The 17,827-nt window shown below is 34.5% G+C and overlaps 1 protein-coding gene across 1 annotated transcript in view; it reads left to right on the plus strand.

Annotated features, from left to right (window-relative positions):
- The window catches only part of LOC145680926 (monocarboxylate transporter 12-like), a 215,241-nt gene that overhangs the window by 185,666 nt on the left and 11,748 nt on the right, over positions 1–17,827 (plus strand). The window contains exon 4 of the mRNA XM_081752093.1: positions 318–538. Coding sequence (XP_081608219.1) covers positions 318–538 — 221 coding nt within the window. The remainder of the gene's footprint in view (positions 1–317; positions 539–17,827) is intronic.

Below are 17,827 nucleotides of genomic sequence, written 5' to 3' on the forward strand. Positions count from 1 at the left end.
TTGGTAAAACCCGGAAAATATAATTTAAATACTACTTCTTCGCCTGATAGTAATCTTATTTTTGCTGTAACGTGCCTTCTTTCTTTCTTTCCTAGTCTAACTGCCATTCTCGTGTCATCTTATTCTAAAGACATTTCCTCTGGAATATTTTTTTTTAGAATTTTCTTCGGTGAAGTGGCCGCCTTATCTAACACACGGTTAATATTTGCTATGGTTTCTACAGAGATCGTTGCTATGGAGATGACATGAGAGAGGGGGTTAGAGCTTTTCCCCATATTTACAATTCATGTTTTAATTACAATTCTTTTTTTTTTTAGTATCCTCGGTGCTGCCATTGCTGTACTCTTTCTGCCTCTCGCCGATTCCTTCTACATTCTTGCAATACTTGTTGGTGTTTATGGTTTGTGTTTGGGGTCATGGTTCCTATTGGTTCCTGTATTGCTGGCGGACCAGCACGGCACCGAAAAAATTAGCTCATCTTATGGACTGATTCGGCTCTTCCAGAGCGTCGGAGCAATTACTGTGCCTCCATTTTCAGGTGAGTACGCTCTCTTTTCCGCTTTTATTGTGCAAGAGAATAAAATTTAACTTGCTAAAATTTAATTGAACAATTGAACTTGAAAAGTGTAATATCAAAGACGGGAATCTCGAAGATATACTGCACTTCATAATGTTATGCACGAATATTCATTCTGCTTATAAGTTATGGGGGATGGGAACAGTTTGTTTTAAATATATTTGATTGATCATCTTGTGACCAAAATTCAGAAGCTTTCTAGCTAGGAAAATGAATAGCAGAGTAAGATTAATCAAAAACGGAATACCCTTTGACAAAACGCTGTCATAATATAATACCGTGAGGGTTTTTTTTTTTTTTTTTTTTTTTTTTTCGCTCAGTGCCGAGAGTGCAGCTTATTGTATTGGCATAAGCATAAGCGTAATGATATGGCAATTGGCCGCCAGCCAGTTTTGGTCCTTAAGTAGTACAACTGAAAGCAAATAGCATTTAGCAATATTTTTTTAAATTAACAACATTTTTAATATCTCTTCTTGGAACTACAATACTTAGATACTTTTAATAATAATAGGGCTAATATAATTGAAATGTTTATAATTAAAATGGAATGAAAATTAAAATTCTTATTTTCGCTTTGTTGACTGAGAAAGCCGCCCAGTTATCAACAAGTACTACACATTAAACAAGAGAATGAGACAAAGACTGCATTTTTGGCTTCTGATCGAAGTACGCAGTATGATTCATTTGTCGATGACTTAAAGTTATAGCTATTCTTTCAAATACAATTGCGATGTATGTATTAATTTCGAACATAGCTGCAGTGCAAGCATTATAAAGTATATGAATTGGCTGCAAATAGAATTAAAAACTTAAAGAATGTTAATATTTATTAATTCGTTAATTTAAATAATCTTAATTAAGAAACATTTTATTCGAGTTCTAATGTTATACTTTACCGACTCTAACCGAGCTCCCCTCTCGGCCAACATCTACATCATTTGTTGATAATGTACATATTATTTTCTTCTTGATTGAAGATATTTCTTTCAATATTAAAATAGATAAAGCAAAAAGAAAACATATTTATATGTTTATGAGCTAAGGTGCCTCAATTTGTGTACTTGCTCTAAATTCCCGTTCACATTAATAATAATTCTTATGAATATTGATGAAGAACTGTTGTCATATAAGTAGGGATTTCAAATGAAGTTTCAAGGGAAAATGTAATATTCGTCTTAAACAATTACTTTTCAAGTGCATGTGTATAGTTCTAGACATTCATAGACGTATAACACGTATTTTTATTAGATGAAATTGTAGATCCCTACATTAGTGTATCTTTCTAGTGTGTATTTCCAGCGTGAATTTTAGTGTAGTTTTAACGTGTATCTTAGTACATTTTGTGTATCCTTCATACTTACTAGCTATCTTCTTCTTATTGTATTGATTTCATGAATTTGTGGTCAGTTTCTATAGATTCACAAGGATATGGTAAAGTAAGTCTTGTATGAAGATGTAAAGTGTTTCAAGGTTCATTAGTTGAGGATAGATATAGGGTAGTAAGATAACATATCTACAAACTGAAGGAGGTAAAAGTAGATATGAAATTACGCAGAACATGTGTAATGAAAATAGATCGATAGCGATATCGTTTTCACACGAGAGACTTGATAAAGTGGAAAGGCGAAAAAGAATTGCCCGAGCAGGGGTTCCTTAGTTGAGGAAAATCGTTTAGCGCGGTAGAGTGCAATAATGAGTAAGTACCTCCAGATCAACACAATGACCTGCTATCCAATCAATTAATAGAACTATTCACATGAACAGTTGATCATTTCTGTTTCATTTGCACCAAGTTTCGGAAACTGTATTTGATGGTAATCGTTCGTCGAAATTACTTGTAAGATCTTTGGTCAGCAAGTAAAATAGTAGGTAGCAGTACTTATAGTTCTACTAGCAGAATTGTACGTTCTTCTCACGGGAAGATTTAGAAAATGCAAAACCGTAAATTTAAATATTGTAGAAGTTACTTGAATGTTTTACAAATTACCTCATTTTTCTCCTTTAGGGTTAGAAATGTAAGTACCGCTGAGACACATATTTCCTCAAATTTAATTAGAAGTTTATATAGCGAATTTTACACCTGCAATTTAAGCAAATCCTCACAAGGAGAATTTTCTCAAGAAGATACAACAGTACGTTGTATATTTTTTACTACTTGTAAATCCTTATTTTATTAGGGCGTAAGATATTTTAAAATACGTACTAGGCTGATTATGTAATTCGAAGAAGAAAAAGAAAAATGTTAATTATAATATCGATATAAAAAAGACATTCATATGTTTTAAATAATAGGATTTTGAAATGTCGTTGTCAGGAAAACAAGAAATAAATGATGAATTTATTCAACGGAGTTTGCATTTTTTTTATGGCTCAATAAATTTGAAGTGAACCGTTTTATATTGGTGCCGAAACCCGGGATAGGTTATATAGTTAAGAAGTAAAGTAAAACGAGCAACATTGAGCCTAATATTAATTGTACCATCTTAAGAAGTGGCAAGATTATATCCCGAAATATCATGAGTGTTACGGATAGCCGAAATATATATCCAGAAAACATGATGGATGTTTTAAGGGGAATATCGGAACAAATTAAAGAACAAGCTAGACGAAATGAACAGTTTAAGGAACAAGCTCAACATTTTGACGAAAAGTTAGAGCGATTGCAGCAATGTAATGATGAACAGTTTGAGAAATTAGACCAAAAGATGAATCAACAGATTAAGGATCAAGTTCAATATTTTGACGAAAAGTTCGAGCAATTGCAGTAATGTAACGATGGCAAATGGGACCAAATACAACAATAATTAAGCCAGATGAGTCAGCAAATTACAGTTAGGTTCGAACGTCATGATGAAGAAATGGGCAAGATAGTACAGAGATTCAATGAAGTTAAGGACTCTGTAGACATTATAGAGACAACGGAGAAAGCAAACTTTGAATTTACATTAGTGAAATTTACGGAGTTTTCACAAAAGCATACTGCCGTATTGGTGGAACAGACTATCCTAACTTTTCCTTTTAGTCGCATATTTTTGATTGTCTTATGGATTCTGGTGTAATGATGATTTTGATATGTATCAATGTGCGAAAAGTTACGATCGTTTTCGTCTAGTGAATGCTATTGATTACTTGAACTCACAGTGTCATGTTGAGTATATATCATGTCATGATATTAATCTTGAAGATGAAGTAATGATAATAGAATCATTTAATGGTATGCACATGACATTAGTAGCAAGAAGAAAGTTGATTCCAGTATCTGTGAAATTCAGAAAGAAGACGTGTGTTCCCAACAGTGTTTGTATTGATTGCCCGATTGAGTTGAATCCGCTGAACTGTGCATTTAATGACAAGACTAATATGATAATAGTGGGCAATCCGACGATGTCCTTACGGAACATGACACAATGCGTTGATTTCAATCATCTAAGCATGACATTACGAGATTTTGAAAATCCTTCACTGGTCCAATACAGTGGTAACTTGAACTATACTAACATTAATCGAAACCAACTTCGATACATTCATGTGAGATTAAAGAGTGATCCTAGTGTACAAGATAATGTAAAATACATATGTACCGGTAATGTAACCAAACCTAACGACAGAGACGGACGTCAAAATGATTGGCGAAGAGAAGATTGGATTGACAGAAAGAAAAGGAAGTCAAACAGAAATTATCCGCCCGACAACAAAGCGGCTACTTCTAAGAAGCAAAATAGAGATACATCGGATGCTTCGAGGGAGTCTTCTCGGAACAGAAACCATGGTAGGACAGATTACCATGAATATTGTAGAAAGAATAGGTACGGACACAACATCTCGCCACCAGTGAAACAAATGAAAACTAAACCTATAACCGAACCTAACCTTAGTAGTAACGGTAAATGTGATTGTGTGACTCAATCTAATCCTAGCGTAGTACGATTACGTTCACCTAAGAAGCATGTAAGCATTAGATCTAATTTCATTCGATGGGGACTTCGTAGAAATCCCATAGATGACAAAAATTCTCAACGTAAGAAACGAAGAACTGTAGAAATAAATAATGCACAATACCGTACTTCTGATTATGACTGCAATGCAGTTTAAGTGAATTCGTTGGTCATGTAACTTAAATTAAAGTTACCGCATCTGAGAAAACCGTACTCAATTGATTTTTGTTTTAGCTCACTTGAAATATCATTATGATTTCGTTTGTTATTCGTATTTTTATGATGTTAAGAAGACGTTAATTATTATATGTTATGTTCTGATTATTATCATATTCCAGTCTTAATCTATATTTTGTTTAAATATATCTTATATCCGATCATTTTATGTTCAAAGAACAACTATATAAATATCACATACATATTTTTCAAAACCTTCTTCATGATGCCTAAGTAAATAATTATTAACTTGTAACAAGCATTTAATGGACTCGAAAAAGGACTTAAAGTCAAATAACTTGCAAATCAAATTTCGAATGTGTCTTAGCGTCGTTGAAACGTATAAATACATAAATACGATGATAAAATTTAAAATAAATATGATGAGAAATATGATAATAATGTTGTTATAAAATTTAATATGATGTATGTATATTTATATGACTTGTAATTTTCAAGTATATGAGGTGCATTCGAAAACTCGAATGTTTAATATGTAAAGGTAAACGGTCCAGAATTCTTTTTTTATTGAGTAAATGAATAAAAAGAAAAGTCCATCGAGCGCCATAATATACAACAGTACGTTGTATATTTTTACTACTTGTAAATCCGTATTTTATTAGGGCGTAAGATATTTTAAAATATGTACTAAGCTGATTATGTAATTCGAAGAAGAAAAAGAAAAATGTTAATTATAATATCGATATAAAAAAAGACATTCATATGTTTTAAATAATAGGATTTTGAAATGTCGTTGTCAGGAAAACAAGAAATGAATAGATGGATTTATTTAACAGAGTTTGCATTCTTTTATGGCTCAATAAATTTGAAGTGAACCGTTTTATATTGGTGCCGAAACCCGGAAAGGAAGAAAAAGTTGAACCGTTTTAAAGAAACCGGAAATCTGAATATTGAAGAATTTAATACTACATTTTCCCCGTTAGGACAAATTTTTGAACGTATTCCGTTGTTCTTAATTATGAGCTTATATCCCGAATTTCATACCCCCAATGTAAATCAATACTCACATGCATTTTCTGTATAAGGAATCGGAAATTTGAATATTTAAGACGTTTTCACCTTTCCCTTGAAGAGTGAGTTTTTCGGAAACCCTCAAAGAGGTGTTTCATTATATTTAATCAAGAATTTATATACCGAATATTACACCTTTAACGAAAGCGCACACTCACATTGGACATTTTATAAGTATAAAATTAGAAATTAGATTTTTTTTAAGTTGATATAATTTTATATTTCAACATTTAACAATTAAATATTTCCTAATTATTTTACATTTCAAATTCAACAATCAAACATTTCATTCAAATTTGTAACATTCAAATTTATAACTATTTATTAACAGTTTCTTCTTTATTATCTTAGTATTATTATTATTCGACGAAAATTTTATCATGAATAGTTCGTAAATTGCCTACAAAAGGAAGATCTGTTCTAATTCTTTTCCGGTTGGCAAAGTTCCCAAAATAGCTGACATTATCTCCTAATTGAATGGCTATACTAATGCGTTGTATGAGAAATGCTCTAGCTCGGGTATCTCGATTTTAGCGATATGCATTGACCAAATTCATTGATAAAATTAAACCCCTCTTGGCCCCATGAACCACTTGATTCAATTGCTATTTTAACAAATATTTGTTCAAAGATGTATATATTTATTCCTTTCTCGATCTCTCTTCGAGCTGCTACGAGTCCTACTCGAGTCGATGTATCTGGTACATTTGAGGGAGCATAAGTGTCTGCACACATGAAATCCCAAACAAGCGCCTTCCCTTTCCTCCATGGCACTAACGTCATTCCATCAGACTTGTTTCCGTCATTGCGGCTGCATCCACTTGGTTCTCTCATTGATCGAACGCCTGCTGAAATGAGAGCTCTCAGAATGATATCGTTTACACTGGTATGTCATGAAATACTGCCAGCATTGTTTTTACATGATAAGCCATGCAATCCTCTACTATCTACATGGGTGTTACATGTGGAGCAACAGTGTGGCTCACAGATATCTACTCCTAAGCGTAGAGCAGTGGCTATTCGAAAACTTTTGTTAGATAGATATAAACCCAAAGAAGGTGAAGGTAACGCTTGAAGTCATGCTCCGTTTTATGGGGATGTGACAGCAAGAAGTCTGGCTTTATCTTCGAGGTTATCAGTTGATCTTAATAGTGATGCTGTATGATACTTTGTTATAGGTTCATTCCAGGCTGATTGGATATTTCTTCTTTCGAGTTCTGGGAATCTAATCCTACTAAATTAGTACATTTGGCAATGCAGTCCTGCACATCTTAATCAGAGTTTATATCGACTTCCTACTGAAGTAGAGATCCTATTAATTGCCAAGAACCATAGGTTGAAGCGAGGAAAGACGGAATGGCAATATCTATGACGGGACGAATCCTAAGACCTCCATTTCAAACTGGTAAAGAAGCTTGTAGCCATGATTTGTCGCCTAAGGAACAGTTGAGAGTGGATTCTAATCCGGTTTTTAATTTTTCATCGAACTTCTGTAGTAAGTCATCCTCTCGCCAACAAGGGGAACATCGGAGGAAGTACAATACCCTTGGTGTTGAAAATGACGTTCGTAGTATATAATATGCAGAATGGGCTGAAATTTTGGCTAAGCTGGAAAACAATAAATCTAATTTAGAGATCTTTTCTAATAATATTTTGCTCCGTGCATCAGCCAAAATGGCAGCGCCTAAGAATGCAGGATTAGATTATGTTAGAAGCTGAATTCCTGGTGCTGATTCATTCGTGGCGCCCAGAAAACTCTTCGCATTTGGAGTAATTAAGAAATAAGCCAATAGTTGATGCATTAGTTCGAATATTGTTTAATGTGTGCAATACTGAGCGTCGTCCAACTACCAAATGTTCAGCTCTGTGTTAATGTCATTTACAATGGGTTGGAGAGTCAAGCAAACAGAGGAGGGCGTAGTGGATCGCCGTGTTGTACACCGCGTTGTGACAAGATGGCATTTTCCCTATAAGAAGGTTAGTAGGTTGAGAGTAACATTAGTAAATATATGGATAGAAAGTTGGAAAATTTTTGACGGAGAGGAGCATGAAATCGCGGTTGATTTCATTAAAAGGATTTCGAAAATCAATTTTTAGAAATGCTTTTACTTGAGTGTGGGGAGATGAATAATACATTCGTGCAGCATCACATGATTCAGTGATCAGACGCTCTTTTGATTAGAAGTCTTGACTTAGTATCAAATCTTTTAGAATTGAGGGGTGTAGGTTATCTATTCCATCTGCCGGTCCAAACGGAAAGGATTTCAGTGCTTTTAAGAATTCTGCAGATGATACTCTGGGTACAGAAGTAGAGCCTTCAGGAGGTTTTGGACTAGCAAATGAGTGGGAGTGAGCAGGATACTTTTCTCTAAGAGCTTCAAATACTGACGAATCTGGTGTGGTCATTACATCTTCAGAAATCAATAATCTTACTGCACCACAAATATCACCGTCTGATAATTTTTGTTCGATGATCTTGGAGTTGGAGGTTTTTGCTTTTGCTGAATTGCGAGGTTTGTAGTGGGCTTTTGTGTGATGGTGCAATGTGATTCCATCATATTACACGATTTTGAGACCAGTTTCTGACCCTTTATTTCACCAAGTTGTGAAGTTTGTGACTTTTTCAGAAAGTGGTGAGATGCATAGGACCACAAATGGAAAGAGGAAAAGATCTATCCAAGATTCGAAATCGTTAGTATTTGTGATCTTTTTCATTAGACCACATAAAGAATCTGTTACAGACGAACAGGCACCTTGTAGAACTCGACGAAGGATCGGAATATTGGTCTGAGGATTCTTGGAATTAATACCCAGAATGGCGTGTAATATTACTTTTGATAAATCATTGACGAAGTGTTTTGATTTAGCGAAAGGTCGTTTGCTTTTGAATATATCGCGATTGCACTTGCCAATGTGGTGGACAAACCTCTTTGATTGAAAAGGTGTTTATTGCAATGTTCGCATTGGACTTCGTTTGTAATGTCAGAAACTTCCAATGTGGAGCTAGACTGAAACATATCTGAATCACAAACATCGATATTATTGGAGTCCACGGGCTCAATCTCATTGCCATCTTCCTGGTTAACGGTGATTTCACTTGGGAAGTTGTCAATTCTAATGCTCGATTATGTCCATAATAAATTGAATCTGCAGATATTCATATTATGTTCAAAATTTAAAATGTTTAAAACAAACTGATTTAATTTAAATAATAACGAACTATACTGTCCTTTTCATTGTTGAGATAAACTGAATTAACGAAACACTTTAATCCTCAATTGTTAGAATTCTGAAAATTAATTCGATTAAGAATATGTCTCTACTGAACCACTCAACCACTGAACCGATTTGAATGCTGTTTTCGCACCACTCAGTTGACACTGCATTTCCACACATCCAAATGCCAATATTACCTTGTTTCTAGAAGAGTTCTTGCAGAGAGACGCCTTTAAACCCACACTAGTATATAACAATAGGAATTAGATTTTTATAAAAATTGGCCTCCGTTCTCCTGTAAGAGCGGAATTTCCGAAACGCTAACCGTTCACTTAAATATATTAAGAAATTTATGTACCCAGTTTCATCTACCTAACGTTAAAAATTTGTGGAGTACTCTATTCTTTGAAGAAGTTTAGTTTCTTTTCCTTTCGAATACTTATTTTTTCTTAAATCCTTTTATATCCCCTGCTTCCATGACAAAAGGAGTTTTCTGTGCAAATTTCAAGTTTCTAAGCATAGTAGTATGGTCTGGGTGTTGATAAGCGAGTTAGTTTCATTCTTTTGTTCAATAGTAAGACTATTATTGTGTCCTCGTCCGGATTCGATACGTTAATTGTTCATTGTAGTCTCGCTATACTGACCTTTTATTGACACTTTCAGTGATAAATTATTAACATTTACACAAAGTAGCAACAATCGTACTCTTATTACCTCCTTCAGTCAATACAGCGTGATTCAAAATGATGTGAACGATAAGGAAACGTTCCATAAATGATAATACTCTATCAACAATGAAATCTCTATGGAAATAGTTTCAATATTATCCTCAAGTTTTGTTTGGAACGAGCGTCTAGTTTAAAATTTATCCGCTAGGTGGCAGAGTGATTATTTCCAAGATGGCTGCCTGTGGTGCAGAGAAAGCATTTTGCGTTTTACAGTTTCACGTTTGTCGGTCTGTTGTTAGTGTTCAACGCGAGTTCCGCACAAAATTTCATAAAGATCCACCATCAAAGAACTCCATACGTAAGTGGTATGACAAATTCAAGAGAACGGGATGCATTTGTAAAGAAAAATCGCCCGGTAGGCCATCCACTTCTGAGGCAGATGTCGAAAGGGTTCGAACCAGTTTTCAACGCAGCCCACAAAAGTCAACAAAGAGAGTTAGCAAAGAGCATTTTTTTCTGTGGGGACATCTAAAAGACATTGTCTACAAACCCCCTCTACTCCAAGATGTGAATGAGCTGAAAGAGCGCATTACTGCTGCAGTGCAAACTGTTGATGCAAACATGTTGAAACGGGTCTGGGAGGAATTGGAATACCAAATAGATGTATGCAGGGTAACAAAGGGGGCCATATAGAACATTTGTGATGTACTATTTTCATTTCTTATCACAAAAACTTGGAGAGTTTTAGCATTTAACTGTAAGATTTGAAGCTATTTGGATGATTAATAAAAAAGTTATAAGGAGTTGTAATAGTTCACATCATTCTGAATCACGCTGTATATCTCGAAATTTGTATATTTATATTTAATAGCATTCTCATATAATAATTATTTCGTATATCCATCAATATTTTAACTAATATTTAACATGGAGCCTAATTAAGGCTGTACATTTAGATATAATGCAATATATCTTAGCAACAAGAGTAATCCTTTGTTTTTAGTGAATTATAATTAGTATTCAATGAGGATTTTCTGATTTCTTTAATGATCACCTTGTAATTTTACATTTTTATATGTCCTCAGTAAAGAATATATAGTCATTTTTCAGAATTTCAAAATATTTTTGATTTTGTAGTTCTATATTTACTATGAATTAGTTTATTTCAGTCGCTGTTGTATTTCTATTTTATGGTTCTCCCTAACAATAATAAGAAGATAATTTAGGCTCTTATTTCTGTCGGGTAATTCAGTGATGTCCTTAAAACGTCTTATTGTTAAACCCTAATTATAACAAATAATAATTAGGGTTTAACAATAAGATGTCATGTTCGGTTCGGTTCGGTTCCATGAAGCCATGTCATCTCTGAATCGATTTCGAGCGCAGTCGCTCGATTAGCAAAGTTTCAAAGACGGCATTGGTACCAGGCGATAAAGCGCAGGTGAAATTCTATAAACATTTCCGTCAATTATTTATCATACAGTATACTCTTCCACGTACAGTACGAGCGCAATTACGGCATCTCAGTTCTTGAGCTATGATAACGACTGCCACAACTCGATAGCTGAGTATGCATGGCATTTCAATTCTCAATATAGAAATCTCATGAGTAAGTTAAAAAGTAAGCTAGACGTAGTTAATCTGTGTCTGAATGCTATCTCAGCCTGTATCTACTTCTCTTGCACTGTGAGACACTGGAGAAGCTTGCAGAGTGCATTGTGGGGATGGAACTGAAGGGGAGGTCTATTGAGGAGTGTAGTCACATCTTCGCTCGAACTTGGTCCTCCAAGCAACACGAGGGAAGAGAGTCGAAGTCTAAAGATAAGAAACGCTTTGTTACGCGTAAGGTACATGGTAAGGCTAGAAAGCAGTAGGAAGTGAAGCCACAGCAAAACGAGACAGGTTAGATAGGTCACTGGTAAACACAAGAGTAAATTCAACTTTAACAAAAGCAACCAGGTTCGCAGTAACAAACCACTACAAGAAGCACTAGGACCACAGGTATAAGTACAATTGCCAATATGGAAAGTGCACATGAAAATCCTATTCTGGTCTATGCTAGGCCAGTGAATGGCATTGACGGTGGACTGAACGTTGGTTCTACTCCTAACTCGAGTGGAAAATGCTCAGAAAATAAGACGCAGATGAAGGCGTCGGTTTATCGAACCTCGAGTGATAGGATCTTTTCTATGTAGCTTGTATTGGAAACACCTAAGAACACAATCGAGAAACGTCACGCGCGATCACTCGTAAGGCCGATGTCTGACTGCGGGAGAATCTTTGAAAAGCTTACTGCGCGTCCAATATGTAACTAATGGGGAAATTAATGCTTACTTTGCAACATTTCAAGAAAGTCAAGCTTAAGTCAATAAAACTAGAAGTGAATTTAATCACAAACAAAGTATAATTGATAAGGACTATGTAGCTTGCTCCAAGCCTACTTCAAAGCCGGATTATTAGATTGGAATTGATTTCCTTCATAGAAAGTGGCAGTGAAGTGAATGTCTTAGAATATACAATTGGGCAGGAGAAAAGGGGAGGTTTGCTTCTCCTAAGCTACTTCCAGTTAGAAATCTCTTGTTAATGGGACTTACAGGGAAAATAATTACTTAGTTAAAAGAGCACAAGTGTTGAACCTTGATTGGCATGTCATGCATTTGAGACCCAAGTGACAATCATTAGATATAGCAAGCGATATTTTATCTCGAGAGTGCCATCCTGTATAAAATATAAAACCACGGTACCTCTGCGTATTATGGCAAAACTAGAGGAGTGCAGATCGCGAGATAGATGTGAAAAAGGCACTATCAGTGGGAGAGATTAATAAAAGCTTAGAATCCATGAGTGATCTAGGGAACACTAATAATCAAATTATTTCAGATCATGTATGAACACGGGCGAGTGTTTTCAGGCTGACTTCAATCGTCAAAATTACTGCCATACAAGATTGCGAGACAATGAACCAGTGGGTAAGGTGTATGACATACCTCACTGAATCAAGAGACGAGTTCGAGAAGCAATTTCAAAAGTGATCGAATTTGAGAGTTATTAGATATCAAATCCATCTATATATATATATATATATATATATATATATATATATATATATATATATATATATATATATATATATAACTGTTAGCTTGTGTGTGTGAAAGCAATGGTTCATTGAGCCCACTTTGAATCTCCTGGAATTGAACCTTAAAATGATCTCTCCCAAAGCAAAAGTAGAAGCTATCGACGACTTGTTCAACCAAGTTGAGGAGGACAGAATCTCTCCTTAAATCGATACAAAAAGTGCATCCCATTGCATTCTTCTGCACTCCAACACTTATGAGAATGCCGTTTTCTGTATGAAGGTATAGTTCTGTTATTGAGTTTTGTCTATGCGATTGTATGCAAGCAGCTATATATTTCAGCAGGCTATGTAGAATATCTTTGTCCTAGAGACTAGAAAATTTTTGATAGTCTACAGTCACGATTTCCTAATATATTCAGGTAATTTGAAGTAGCATTTATATTATTGAATTGGTTTTGAACCTTCTAGCTAAATTTAACTTTACTTTAAATTCTGAAAACTGTAATTTTTTTTAACAAAAAGTTAGTTTCTGAAACACGTATTAAGTGAGAACCAAATGAAATTAAATCTGAAGGTGGTAGAACCCATCATAAAGTTTATCTTACCAAGATTTAATAGGTGAGAAAAATTCTTGGAATTGCTTCTTGGCACGAGCGAATTTTGAGCAGAAAGAGAAGCATTTTCTTTAATTAACCAGGAAGCTGTTTATTCCTTTGAGTGATTAAGGAAGTGAAATTTGTTCACCGCATGTTCTTACCCAACTGGATTTCAGTATAGACTTAACATATTTCGGGTTGATTGTATCTTCAACTTGGGAACTTTCTAGCGCAGTACCGTAAGGAGCAGAAGAATACAAATATTATAGCTTACGCTAGAAGGAAGAGAAAGGTCAAGAACCATAGTTGTCGAGGTCGATGTTCCAGCTGGAGATAGTAGTTTATTTATATGACACCGTCCGGAATTATATCTTGGGAAGAAAGGTAATAGTTCACACGGACTGTAAAATGATAATCCGCGCCATGATGGTAATCACATGCTTATTTCTTATGCTACAGGAGTACAAGCAACATTTCGTGCACATCGTCGGAAGGGACAATTTTACAGCCGGATGGGACATTTCTCGGCACCGTGTGGAAGACAATTGTGCAGATCCTAAAGAATGAAGAGTAAACTTTCTTACATGTAACACAGAACTATCATCTATCTATCGAAATAGAGATATTGAAGAAACAGCAAGAGATGGATGCGTATTGTAGAAAGTTAGTCTCTAAAAAGTTTGGATTATGCCAGGAGAATATAACCAAGCACAAGGTCTTGTGTTCAATTGAAACTGTACTGGGTTTGGTTAGATTAATTATTCAGCAGAAATTAGTAAACAAGATGATAGAGCATTCCGTGACAGGGTTCATTAGTCTTTAAAGTGTTACAGGTTTTGTAAGCAAGTCTATTATTGGCCAATGATGGAGAAAATGGCGGCACAATACATAAGGAATTGTGTTCCTTGTACTAAATTGAAGAGAATCACTAGAACGATTGTCAAGAACGTTTCATGTGGAGGAATCTAAATCACACTAGAAGCTGAGCATATAGCTTATAGAAAAACTTTTCTGGATTGGAAGGTTTAAGTATATTTTTCTATTCTGATCATTGATAGCAAATTTATTGCCCACTGAGTTTTGTCAGCTTTAAGATGATTATAACGTCATTGAGAGACAGTATTTGAAGCACTATCTGAGGCCAAGGCAGCCAGCTTAAATTAACTTATAGATGAAATATTGCACAGAGTAAGGCAACACAACGAGTGATGACAACTCTGAAGTTACACAGAAAGGCCCCACGGCTCGATTAACGTGATGTGCAGGTACTTCTGCCAAAACGAACACATTACCTGGAGCAGCAAGCAGAACGAGATCTGGACCTCTTAATTACTCGACTTCTAGTCATATTGCCCACTTTCCAGCGGAGGTAAGCTACAAATGTAGCTACCCTTGGCCTGAAGACTGTTATATATTGTAAATAGCGATAAGTTTCTATATGTGTATATTAATATTAAGCAAGTGCACAGGAAGAATCAGGTAAGAGGTAGTACATATGATCCACAGCTAAACCCTGGAGATTTGGTTATGACCAAAACACAACAGCAATGCTCAGCAGCCGACAATGAGATAGGCGAGTATTTCCACTGCTAAGTTGGAGTGTACGTGGTGCGGAGGTGGTATAGAAACAGCACTCAGCTATTAACTTTAACTGGTGAAAATCCAGGTAAGACAGGTAAGGTACATGGAGACATTATGCAGTATCAACAAGAGTAATCCTTTGATCGTAAAGCATTATTATTAAAAGTTAATTACAGTTCTGTGATTTCTTTATTTCTATGATACTACCTTGAAATGTTTACCAGTTTGCATTTATGTTGCAAGTAATTAGTATGTAGTGCTTTTCAGAATTTTAAGATATTTTAGACATTTATTTTAGATGAAATTTTATATTTACTAAGAAATCAGTTAATTTCAGTTATTGTTATATTTTCAGTTTATGATTCTTCCTATTATTAATAATAAGTATTGATAAGACCATTTAGGCTCTTATTTTGCTATTGACTAATTCAGTATCGTCAATAAAATCCCCTATTGTTAAACTGAACAAGCCAATAACAAAATTCCTTGAAATAATGTGGCCTCTGAATCTGTTTCTAGCATTCTCATTCAATCAGCAAATTTACAGTCAGTCGCAGAACTGACAGCGAGAAATGCAGATCAGCTTTTCTCCAGTGTACTGCAGGTGTGCAAATATAAGTATAGTACAATGCCTTATACTAAACATAATAAAGTACAGTATAATATAAGAACTAAACAAGGAGAGCTGCTGCACTTTTAAGTTAGTAGCCATCGGACAGTGACTGATAAATATAAGAATCTTCATTTCAGGACTTCAAATATGTTCGCCGACTTTTGGAATAGCTAAATCTCTACGGAAATCAGCATTCCATTTACAAAACTTTTGTGTGGTATGAATTCATTTGAATTGTTCAATGCATACGGGATTTCTTAAATATTCTTCAACAAGTTTAGAACATAACAAAATGTAACATCCATTTCCACAACAATCGTTAAACAGCAAGATGCGAGAACTGCCATTTCACCATTTTTCATCAATATAATTATAATGGCATTACTTAAATCAATGCATGTGCCGATAATCGAATTTCCGAAATCATTTTAAAGATGTAAACTACAAAAAGTTGTATTTGTTTTGGGTACGACTGCAAACCACAAAATATTCTCCAATCTAATACTGCAATTGACTCTACTTTCTTTCTATTTCAGTTGCTTTTAAATAGCCACAGCGGGAAGCTCACAAAAAGTTCCTTCGCAAATTTATTGCATATTTAATGCTACTCATTTGTCAGATATCTCATTGTGCAATACACTGCTCCTGCCAATGGTGTCTCAGATTTACTGTTCATTTATGTAGCTATAATTTCATATCTTTCAGTATTATCATGCTGCTCTAAACTTGACAATGAGCAATATGCTTTAATATATTCCTTCTTTTTAGTTGAATTATTACAAATTATGCACAATCGGTTTACAACTTAAAGAGCTCTTAGTAATTCAAATAGTTCTGAAACTGCTATGGATTTTTATATAAATTTGTTAGGCTTATAAGTATTCCATTTTCTTGTCGTCCTCTCAATTTTAGAATTCCAGAGACGCCCATGTCTTAATTAAAAAAGAAAAAGAGAACGAAATGTGAAATATATCATAAACATTGAAAGAATACGGGAGTATGGAAATAATATACACACAATGGAAACCTAATTATAAGTTAAATTATTCAATCCCATCTTAGAATTGATATGACAGACTGTTTCTCAGATTTTGTATCACATTTGCCCAGTTTATTATCTTAAAATGTCAGATTTTGAGTATAGTTACTAAATTCAAAGTAAATACCACTAATTAGATGGAATTCTGCGTAAGCTACTGATGACTTCTAGTTGATTTTTTATAACATTCTTACTTGTTACTAACATATATACTCCTATAAAGAAATTCAACCGTAATTTAGTCTTATAGAAGTAAACAGCTTTTTTTTTTGGTATGTAAAAATCAATACAGTTGATTTGCTGTATATTATACAATAAATTTATTTTTGAATCTGCTGAACGTCAAATCGTGCAAATTCAAACTATTATCTTTCCTGTGCTCAGTTGTGAAGTTAATATTTAGTGAATCTGATTTAATTTCCAGTAATCTAGCTGTAATTGTTCATCTAATCTATAAACTACGGCAGTGTCATTAGCGTAAGGTTTCCCGATCCCGCAGGATGTTATTCATCTTCTGGGTCCGATCTTCATATCAAATTACATGCTCTCCCTAGCATTACGGCGATAGTTCATGACAATAATGCGGCTTTCAAGTATTAAATTAAACCTTCTTTTTAAAACAGTCTGGATTAGATAACGAGTAGCTTGGTGTGCTGCTTTTACATAACTTAGAATAAACATTTCCTTATCATTTGCACATTTTTCTTCTACCGTGATTCGAGTGATGATCCGCAAGCCACAGTTCCTAGTCGTAGGCTTGGAGTAGCAGTTTCTGATTATTTGGCTTCCGCTGCATCGTGAGGTCAATGAGCCTCTTACCACTACCTTTGAAATCATACTACGAACTGCAAATTTTATAATAGGATGCCAACTGAGTCACTTACTTATGTCAATTTTTGGCCCATTCCGTACTGTTTTGTCAATTCAAGATAAAAGCAAAAGGAAGTAATACACTTTATTCCATTATAATACAACAATGTTTACTCAAAATATCAACAATTTTCAACGGAATTTAATTCTTATCAACACTTGTATGTAAGTAATTTGGGTATATAGTAATTAAGGTATCTATAACTGATATTGATAATGCAATAGAATTAATTATATACCGGTATGTGAATTTTCCTGAAATTCATATTTCTATAAAGTGTAATATTATGAGTATTTGAAGTTTTTATAAACTATCAAATATTTACTTATTTACAAAGTACATATCTGAACGGATACTGGAATGGATTGTAAGATGACGGTAAATGCAAATACGGTAAGAGTACC

This window comes from Thermobia domestica, chromosome 3, assembly GCF_964235325.1.
Source record: "Thermobia domestica chromosome 3, izTheDome1.hap1.1, whole genome shotgun sequence".
Lineage (NCBI taxonomy): Eukaryota > Metazoa > Arthropoda > Insecta > Zygentoma > Lepismatidae > Thermobia > Thermobia domestica.